The 9,480-nt window shown below is 48.4% G+C and overlaps 7 protein-coding genes across 7 annotated transcripts; 5 read left to right on the forward strand and 2 right to left on the reverse strand.

Annotated features, from left to right (window-relative positions):
• The first annotated feature begins 74 nt into the window (after window positions 1-74).
• On the forward strand, window positions 75-1,016 carry BDV37DRAFT_42725 (uncharacterized protein). The gene has a single exon (XM_032090632.1). It carries the CDS (start codon window positions 186-188, stop codon window positions 735-737), a length of 552 nt encoding a protein of 183 aa, XP_031935304.1. The 5' UTR covers window positions 75-185; the 3' UTR covers window positions 738-1,016.
• On the forward strand, window positions 975-2,600 carry BDV37DRAFT_264442 (uncharacterized protein). Its single transcript, XM_032083672.1, has 3 exons — window positions 975-1,518; window positions 1,678-1,827; window positions 1,921-2,600. The coding sequence occupies exons 1-3, from the start codon at window positions 1,402-1,404 to the stop codon at window positions 2,320-2,322; spliced, it is 669 nt and encodes a 222-aa protein (XP_031935305.1). The 5' UTR covers window positions 975-1,401; the 3' UTR covers window positions 2,323-2,600.
• Window positions 2,574-2,903, forward strand: BDV37DRAFT_288951 (uncharacterized protein; the record flags this gene model as incomplete). The annotated part of the gene is made up of 1 exon (XM_032088360.1): window positions 2,574-2,903. One exon carries the CDS (start codon window positions 2,574-2,576, stop codon window positions 2,901-2,903), a length of 330 nt encoding a protein of 109 aa, XP_031935306.1.
• BDV37DRAFT_264446 (uncharacterized protein) lies at window positions 2,879-3,814 on the reverse strand. Its single transcript, XM_032083673.1, has 4 exons — window positions 3,535-3,814; window positions 3,362-3,487; window positions 3,237-3,307; window positions 2,879-3,198 (listed from the first exon to the last, which is right to left on the reverse strand). Exons 1-4 carry the CDS (start codon window positions 3,626-3,628, stop codon window positions 3,061-3,063), a joined length of 429 nt encoding a protein of 142 aa, XP_031935307.1. The 5' UTR covers window positions 3,629-3,814; the 3' UTR covers window positions 2,879-3,060.
• BDV37DRAFT_264449 (uncharacterized protein) lies at window positions 3,686-4,124 on the forward strand. The gene has a single exon (XM_032083674.1). The coding sequence runs from the start codon at window positions 3,737-3,739 to the stop codon at window positions 3,938-3,940; it is 204 nt and encodes a 67-aa protein (XP_031935308.1). The 5' UTR covers window positions 3,686-3,736; the 3' UTR covers window positions 3,941-4,124.
• Window positions 4,125-6,697: 2,573 nt separating this feature from the next.
• Window positions 6,698-7,069, reverse strand: BDV37DRAFT_288953 (uncharacterized protein; the record flags this gene model as incomplete). Its single annotated transcript, XM_032088361.1, has 2 exons — window positions 6,698-6,787; window positions 6,836-7,069. The coding sequence occupies 2 exons, from the start codon at window positions 7,067-7,069 to the stop codon at window positions 6,698-6,700; spliced, it is 324 nt and encodes a 107-aa protein (XP_031935309.1).
• A 292-nt stretch (window positions 7,070-7,361) lies between these two features.
• On the forward strand, window positions 7,362-9,100 carry BDV37DRAFT_291477 (ferric reductase family protein; the record flags this gene model as incomplete). The annotated part of the gene is made up of 4 exons (XM_032088953.1): window positions 7,362-7,850; window positions 7,898-8,698; window positions 8,755-8,944; window positions 8,994-9,100. The coding sequence occupies 4 exons, from the start codon at window positions 7,362-7,364 to the stop codon at window positions 9,098-9,100; spliced, it is 1,587 nt and encodes a 528-aa protein (XP_031935310.1).
• Window positions 9,101-9,480: the final 380 nt, after the last annotated feature.

Genomic DNA, 9,480 nt, shown 5'->3' on the forward strand with positions numbered 1-9,480 from the left:
CAAAAGACCGCGCAGTCAGATTCCTAGATCAGGAAATTTCTTCGCCGGACTGTCTCCGACACGTGAACTGGGCGTGCCTCGTATCACCGAACGCAGTGCGGCTGTTTGAACCAGAGTAGATTGTATACAGAGGACTAGAGCTTTCCCCCAAGGACGAGTACTAAATCCATCAAATTCAAGTTCAAATGGCTTCCGGCATCAACTCCACGAGTGTGCCCTCTGGCATGCTGCCATCAGCGATCGAGGAACTGATTCCGGGCCTTGGTTTCTTTTCTCATTTGGTTTCTCTCTTTTTCGATATTGATATCTCATCCCACCTACGTATCTCTGCGGCAGTCCTGGCCGTTTTGCCCTTCGCTCTCCCAGCATGTTGGAACCGGATTATTTTTCTCTTCCTATATTTTGCAACGCCAACTGAGATATGGAGCCATAACAAATTGTATCCGAGCGCCATGCGCTGGATATCCCTCCAACCAGCTTTGAATCGGACCCGTCAGCTGGTAGCAGGTACAAGGACAAGTCTGTCCACGCCATGGGATGGCGACGATGGCAAGGCCGATGATGAGAAAGACATTCCCACGGATACCCGATTATTTAGTCAGAGCTCAAGGGAATTTTGGCTCAAAAGAAAATGTCATCATCGTCTCGGTACACTCCGGTATACACCTTCGCAGGATAAAATCCATTTTTTTCACGTACAAAGGCTCTTGGGTTGCATTGTATCATCAGCTGTATAAGGAAGCAGTGAGCCCCTGGTTTGCGAATATGGAGAGACTTCATTTTTATGCAGTGCCGTGGAAAAGACACGTTCTCGATGATCTCATGGATGAGATTTATAAGACCCCTGTTAACGGAGATCCCAAACAAGTCGCTGTGTACGAGGGGTTCAAGGTGGGGTCCAGTTTCCAATGGATGTAAGTGGCATCTAAAGAGCCCCGATTCTTATCGACTGTAGCCTTGGATCAAGATAAGAAGAGGCGTGTTGTTGAAGATCTCCGGGAATTTCTAGACCCCAGGACCAAGAGCTGGTACGAGTCCCACGGGATCCCGTATCGACGAGGCTATCTCATTTATGGTCCGCCGGGTACTGGCAAGTCAAGCCTGTCACTAGCACTTGCCAGCTTTTCGTATTTGGATATATACGCGCTCAGCCTGAGTGCAGTTGGCCTGGATGAGACCGCCTTGGCTACTGTGTTCCGAGACCTACCAAAACATTGCATTGTTCTCCTGGAAGACATCGACGAAGCCGGCATCAAGAAGCGCAGCAGCGATAGCCCCCCGAGCGGAAAGCCAGATCACAATGGACTCGACCGTATCCAGTGGTCACCTGGGAGTGTCACCCTTTCTGCCATCTTGAACGCTACTGACGGCGTAGCAGCGCAAGAGAACCGCGTTTTGATCATGACCACCAACCACCCCGAGCGGCTGGATCCCGCTCTCACACGCCCAGGGCGTGCGGACATGAAAATCAACATGGGCCCAGTCGAATGGCAAGAAGCTCGGCAGATATTTCTCATGGTTTATTTGCAACCTACTGACACTTGTTTTATGGAGATCACACCATTATCCATACCAGCCAACCCTGATTGGAAGCTAGAAGACATTGATAACTAATCCACTGCATTCGCCAACGAAGTGCCTTCGGGCCGGTTCACAGCTGCGGAATTGCAGAGATAGCTTTTGCAGTACAAGCATGATCCTTCTGCCGCAGTGCGCAACGTGAAGCGGTTATTATTCGGCTTTGAGTGCGACACGGACCTATCGGCTTTTCGCATCACAGAATCGCCTCATCAACTTAGACTCCACGACACCGCCTACTGCATCAGAGTTAGTGCCCATATATTCTTGTGGGTACCAGGAAACCCTCGTATCCTTCTTATTCAACGCGCTCTTTGCGATAGCGAACCTGAATTTTGGAAGGTACCCACTGGGAGTTTCGAAGAACAGGACAAAACACCACGAGATGCCCTAGAGCGAGAGGTTCGGAAAGAGACTGGCCTGCAACTGTCCCGAGTCATTCACGCTCTCCCGATCCAGACCTGGACGCGATCTAAGGATGGCGAACAGCACGAATGGGTTGGCCTTCCATACATCATTGAGGTCTCCGAGCTCGAACATTCCATATCCCACGAAAATAGGCAAGGGGTGTCAGGGCGGGCACAAAAATGGAAGGACGTAATACAACTGAATCCTAAGGAGCACCAAGATTTTGCATGGGCAACAGAGGATGAGGTGCGACGCGACAAATATGAAATGTTTGGAAACCACAAGGAGACTATCCTTGAGGCTTTTGCAACAGTGACACAGAACTGCTCAGTCTAAGTCCAGTGTCAGCGAATGGGTTGCAGGTATGATATGGTGCTGGAAGATGAGGCTGGGTGGTTTGAATGATGGAAGCCACGGGGAAAAGGTGTAAACTCGGCAAGCCTAGGATCAATTGCAGATTTCGGGATAGGCTTCACGAATGTATTAAAAGAGGGGCTCAGCCGAGAAAGAAGAAACGAAAGCCAATACAAGCTGTCTGGGTCAATGAACTTCCATATTTAGTCTCTCCACATGACATCGACCTGGCCATGATCTACTTCCTGCACGCGGCTGGCCAGATCCGCCATATGCTCCTGATGGGTTGGGGCGGTGAACCCATCCACAAGTTGGAAGATGTTGAGGCGATCAGGCATGAAGATTCGCGATCACAGAAGAAGATTCGCTCACTTGGGGTCTTACACCAGGACCTTCGGTCGGATAATATGCTGTGGAACGCCGAGCTAGAGCGGGTGTTGATCATTGACTTTCATCGTTCCCAATTGGATAACCGGCCGATGAAAAAGCGAATGAGGTTACGAGAGCAGCACTCGTGTGGGGCCGGGGTACACGGGCGGAAGCGACTTCGTATTGGCCAATAGCTGCATGTGCCGAGGAACTTGCCATTCACAAAGCTTGGATTCAAATTTATAAGAAATCAAACTGGATGAATCGAGTTGGCCATACAGAAATGCGAAGAGACACAACGTGACCTAACCTACTGCGCCCTGGCTTACTTTGGATGCTTTGACATTAGGGTCAGTTCCGAAACGGCCCGTCTTTACGTACTCTGGGACTATGTTGGAAGCTGGTATGATGGACATAGTGAGTGAGCAGCTGCGGAGCACGCCATCTCAACTCGGAGTAGGAATGCCACTCCATTCTGAGGCAAAGAAACTCCAACCCACTTCTTTAGTTGACCGGTGTGTAAGGACGCTCGTCACAGAATCGACTTGGCTACCTGGTGGCTGCAGGGGCATTGAGCCAGGGCAATCGAATAAGGGGCCTGGTGTACTCGTTCAGCCAGCGGAACAATCCTAATAGTGAAGATGTAACACACCTGTCTCTGGAGCCCAGTTACTATTTTGTTTAGCTGATGGGAATGCCATGCCATCGTTACAATCAGAGCGACCATGGATATGCTCCCCGTCAGACGCCACTTTTCCTTCACTCTCGGTTGCACGCCCTAGATTTTGTCAGCTTTTCGTCCATCATAGAGCACAGCTCAAAAACCTAAGTGTGTGTTCTGTACGGCGCTCTTCGATTCCTCCACAAACGAGGAAACTGTTGGGGTGCATTCACAGTGGGTTGATCGCTGCACCGCCATCTCGCCATAGGATAGAGACCCTCCCGTCAAAGAAGTTGGTGCGGCTGACTCGGAATGTCCTAAAGTCAAATGTGACTGGCTGCCATAGCAGACAGAGCTCAGTGGGCGATGGCTGGGTGTTTCTGGGATGGCATCACCATCCGCGTCATCCGGTCGACTGGCCCTATCATCCTCGCAATCAATGAGGATGGGCCGACTTGCAGAGCCCAGCATAGAATAGTCTTGCGGCCTTTCAATAGAGGGTCGACATTTGTGTCCGAAACCTTTTCGCCATTCACGGGTAGGGATTGTCATTATCGAGGTACAAGGTGATGTGGGAAGCAGCCCTCAGATGTGGAAAGTGGAAGTTGCATGCTAGTTTATCGAGGACTCGGAGGCTGGACTCCTTATATACCCTTCTGGCCCCCTTCCAATCCAGCATGATATGGCATGGTTGCAGTCACTGTTACTCGTACTGCGCATCAGCAGGGACATCCAACAAGCAGCAATTGGCCAGATAGTGCTTCTTTGCGTCATGGGGCAGTGCTGCGGACATGGTTTCATCAGCTTTGAACGGTTTCATTTGTGGCAATGGGCACCACTACTTTGGGCTAGCAAGTGGAAATGCCGATGACCGGACATATGCTCTAAGAAGGGCTCGGCCTCTGCGCTCCCGAGGGTTAAGAGCAATCATAGCCATACTGCATGACCGCAGCAGGTCGGGATTTACTAGGGTAACTAGTCAGATAGTCATGTTAATCCACTTCGCAACGGTATCAGCTAACACAGGTTAGCATTCTCTAAAAGTAAACGGGTGGGATATGGTATCATATGGGGAGTGCTGATGGTGAATGTGTAGTTCTGGATGGGACATATTAGCCCGAACCGGGATTCTAGATTATGTTCGATCCATGTCAGAATGGTAATTCAACGAACAACAAAGGAGACATCAGACCTGGCCAACATAAACGACCTCCAAATCCGATAGGCCGTCGAGCCATGTACCATGCACTATAGTGAAATAAAGAACGGATTTAAGGAAAAGATAAGCTTGCCAGGTCCGCTTAGTGTAAACCACAGCTAGGGGCCGTCCCATTTGCACACGGTCGGCTGATAATGCGGCGATATTCCAGGACTCGACGCCTATGAGGCCTATAGAACCCCCAGTGAACTGTTAGCAATTATATCGTACTTTTATATGTACTATCTTAGGACTAGACTGGCGCGAATTGATATCCAGTGAAAGAATTCCGAGGGCCACGCAATAGGACGCGGTACAGTAGCATAGTAACTCGCCGTAGAGATAGTGGCAACCGGCTTAAGGTTTTGTAGGATGTCCGACACCTTCGACTTGCCAGGCGGTCGAGTAGGAAAGGAGGTTATTTTAAACTGACAGAACACCTAGGCCAGGAACAGGAAGGCAGTATATGGAATAAAACATGACATGGTTGGATAAAAACACGATTAGCACACTATACGGTACACGAAGAATCTAACACGTTGGCAGTCGGTACAAAAAGAGCAAAACTATCATAGGAACCAACAGCGAAACAACAATGTGAGGAATAAACGATCACACGATGATAACGTCACCCTTGTAGAAGAGTGCAACACAATAATGCGAAAACAATATGCGAATTGAAAAGCCTTTTAAGGTTCAGTAGACTACCAAGAGTCAAGCTAGAAAAGGCATTTATGAGCAGAGAAAAGACGATGGTTTCCAGATAGGCCGGCGGGAACGATGGGCTTTATATATATTTCCAACCCTTTCTCCCATGTAGCCGTTCCTTACACTGCCCGGTCTTTGACACGCTGCTGAACGATATTTGAAACACGGATGCTACGCGAAATAATATAGAAATCACTGCGGAAGGGCATTGATGCCTTCTTCCTTGGGCTGCGGCTTCTTTGATCGAAGAAGGGGCAGTAAACCCAATACGGCAATGCCATCGGACACGCTAACTTGAAATAGAGACTGAGGGCCTGAGTGGATACGAAACCTGCAGTGAAGGGACCATGGGGTAAGCCTCCGGGTGATCCTCAGTGCTCCTCAGCGCTCCTCAGCGATCACTATTCCCCACCCGTCATGATCCACATCAAACACGCTAACGTGAAACGGAGACCACGAAGGGGTCGGTGGATCACACAACCAGTATGTCCCCACCCCAATCACGATTCGTTGAGGTCTGCTTCGGACTGGACCCAGATCTCTATCTCCCTTCAAGACAGCGACTCTGTCCTTTTCATTTATTTTGGCTCCAATAATTATCTTATTTACGGCTGTGGCGACACTCGCTGAAGCAATTACTCGTCACGCAGAGTTGGTATGACAAAGATCCTCGTCAAGCCTTCCACCAAATCAATGTAGATTAGGAGAGTGGCCCTGAATCAGGACGACGTAGCAAGCCGGGTCCAACGTATTTGGAAAGCGAGCGTTCCACGTAATCGAACGTTCAACCCCTCCTGAATTCCACGCGTCCTAAATAATCCGACGATTGGGACACTGATTAATTTTATGCCCTATGGTATTATAGCCAGAGCACCTTGGTGGAGAGCGTACGCACTGGCTTTCTACCGGAGCGTCTATATCTACTGAGGCAGTAGCTATAGGCTCTACAGTGGAAATCCTGCCTTTTATAAGCTTCTGAGCTTCCTCAACTGAAGCGTTCTTCCACGCGCAACGTGTAGTTCCGCGACTTCCTACCTTGCAATGGTAGCCTCATTCAAAGCTCGTTCACAGCCGTTGACAGACTGCTTTATTATAGTCATTGTAGGTGAGCCAGGGCTATTTCTACGAGTTCTAAGCAGCTCCTTCAGCATAGCCTCCTGTTTTGTAGTCGCTTTAGATTATAAGATATTTTATGCACTGAATTAGTAGATCTACTACTAGGTTTTACGCTGGAGCCGAAAGTGATGCTGATTGGTTTATATGAGTTACTAAGGTGCTCCTAGCATCGAATCCTTGGTCATCTGACGAATCATTCCCGCGAAACCGCTGAAGCGCTGCAGACAAAAACAGAATGGTCTAACCAAATAGCGACTAGCTCCTTTGCTATGGTCTAGCCCTCGCAATTGTTTCCTGTCGCTGGGTCAGGCAACCGGAGATGATGGCGAACGCTCCCCGAGCTGGGGTAAGATATCCTCAATTGTCTGATGAATTGGAACGGGATAGGAGTATGCCTAGGATGCGAGTTAGATAGTATATAAACGCACTATTACGGTGCATACCAAGCTCGGGAGTGTTCTTAACCACGCCTCCTGCGGTGATGAATCAAAAATATACGCCTGGCCGGTTTTCCGGATCCTAATTGCGATAACCACGTCGGATTCGCACTCCAAGCTGAATTCTGCGGCTTTCTTAAAGAGGCTACTCTTACGGCGCTGACGTTGTTGTGCTTTTGCTCGACTGCTCTCTGAGTAACGTTTTTTGATCCAGGAAGATTTCTTAACGTTCTTAGACATTTCGGGCTTCGCAAACGTGGTACCATATAGTATGCTTTTCTCGGGCCCTAGAAGTCGTGCGACCGAGGGTTCTTAAGTATTCTTGCCTTGGGATATGGCCATATTGATTGACTGGAACCTACGTAAGGAGCGCTCGTTGGTCTGCTGATGGCGCCGTCCTTCAGAGCACTTCAGCGCGGGATATCCTCATCTATACATGTAGCTTCATGTACTATAAAGGCTGTCTGCTTGCATGCCCTCCTTCCCTTATCCATGCTTCCTTATTCCTTTAACTGTCTTTCATTTTCGAAGAATGGACCCATTAGCCATTTATGCTATTACCGCTGGCGGTATTTTTGCTGTGCTTTTCTTAGTGCGCGCCCTCTCTCTCCTTGCCAGCAGTGGACATTTGTTTTCTCTCGTTGTGTCTCAACATCTGACGCTACCCTTCGTCATTCGTAGGCATCGATTCTTGGGTCCATGGACCAGAGTTGATGTGTTTTTCCATTTATCATATGCTGCAATTAACGTATTCCTTGTCTCATTCAGAATCACGTCATTGACTGGCGCTGGTCGCCGGGCTGGAGAGCTGGCTCTGGTGAACTTGGTTTTCCCTTTATCAACTATCCACCTAGCCTACCTGGCGGATCTCCTTGGTATCAAATGGAACTCCTGTCGAAAGATCCATCGTGCTGCTGGCTGGATGGCTGTTGCCCTGCTATCATTTCACATTGTTACAGTAGTTCAGGGCCAGGGCTTTACATTTCCACTCAGCGAACAGCAAAATCTTTATGCTATGATTGTATACCTATTAACACTAGCCACTTCGCTATAACTAACCTTTGATAGGCTGCGATCTCCCTGGGTGCCCTTGGCCTGCATTCGATTCCCTGGTGTCGTCACTGGTCCTACGAGATCTTTCTTCGAGGACATCAAATTTTGGCGGGACTCTTCGTCTACGGATCTTGGCAGCATCTTCCATCACAGAGCACCTCTTCAAAGATATATCTCTTAATTGCGCTGGGGACTTTTGCGTTGACTTTACTCTTAGAGCTTATAACCCTCCTATATCATAACGGTCTTTTCGCAGGCCGTGGTACTCCCAGGGCTATCGTGTCATTCAGCGCAAGCGAATCTAAAGAAGGCCCTGTGGTCAACGCTGTCCACATTCGCGTTTTGCTGCCTCGACCAATGAAAGTAGAAGCTGGACAGTATATTAACCTCTGGATGCCCTCAGTCAGTCTATTTTCGTGGATGCAGACTCACCCTCTCACGGTTACATCGTGGTCCAAAGGTAAGCAAGATACCGTGGAGCTTCTAGTGAAGCCACGCAGTGGTTTCACTGCGGATCTTCTTCGCTATGCCCCTGCTGCTGCGGGGAGCTCGGTCTCTTTCCTGGCTTTGTTTACTGGTCCTCATGGAGTGAGTGAGGAAGCTAGTGACTATGAGAGCATTCTAGTGTTGGCCAGCGGACCTGGGATCGCCGCAGCCATTCCATGCCTAAAGAAAATGATCCACAGTTACAACACCTGCACCTCCCAGGTTCGCCGGCTACATTTGGTATGGCAGGTAGAATCTGTTGACCAGATGACCCCCGCATTGTCTCTAATCAATAACCTCCTGAAGGATGATATCATGGATGACGGCTATGTTAGTATTCGATTGATGTTCGGAAATTCTGCCTATGGCTTACACTGTCACTTTAGATACTGCATATCTCGATTTACGTCAGCGACGGTATTGAGCAGAATGGATTACCATTTGGCAGACATAAGCGAGTTTATATTTATCAGGAAGTGCCTGATTACCAAAGTATCATTTCTCTCGAGGCATCCGGCGACCAGGTTGAGAGACTGCCCAACACTTGGGATGAGCAAGGTCGGACACTAGTGATGGGTAAGGTTCCCAATTCCCATGTGAGATACGTACTGACCGTCCTGGCTAGTCTCTACAACAGACGACCTTCGGGATCACATACAGAACGTTGTACGAGAGTGCCCGCACCAGGGCATAAAACTTTCAGAATTAGAGTATCAGCCCAGCACTGATTAACGTCAACAAGCCGAGTTGAGACTGTTGGGGGCACGTCCGGGTCAACAGAAATGGAACGTCTTGTCACAGTGGATGCCTTCAAAGCCTTTTTTTTTACCCCTCCCTTTCTTCTCTCGACTTTTCTTTGTTTCTTTTTTATTCTTTTATTTTACAATAAAGGGAAGAAAAAAAAAAAGCCAAGAGTAAGAGCAAAATAAAAAAAAAGGGTAGAAAAAAAAAGGAAAAGGAAAGAAAAAATTAAAACCTAAGTAAAAAAAGCCGAGTGTAAGACCAAAGGAAAGAGGAAAGAAAGGCTCAGAGAGAGAAAAATGCCAAGAGTAAGAGCAAAACAAAGAAACAGCTTTTGAAAAAAAAAAAGAGAGAAAAAAGAACAAAGAAAA

Source organism: Aspergillus pseudonomiae (assembly GCF_009193645.1).
Source record: "Aspergillus pseudonomiae strain CBS 119388 unplaced genomic scaffold BDV37scaffold_134, whole genome shotgun sequence".
Taxonomy (NCBI): Eukaryota; Fungi; Ascomycota; class Eurotiomycetes; order Eurotiales; family Aspergillaceae; genus Aspergillus; species Aspergillus pseudonomiae.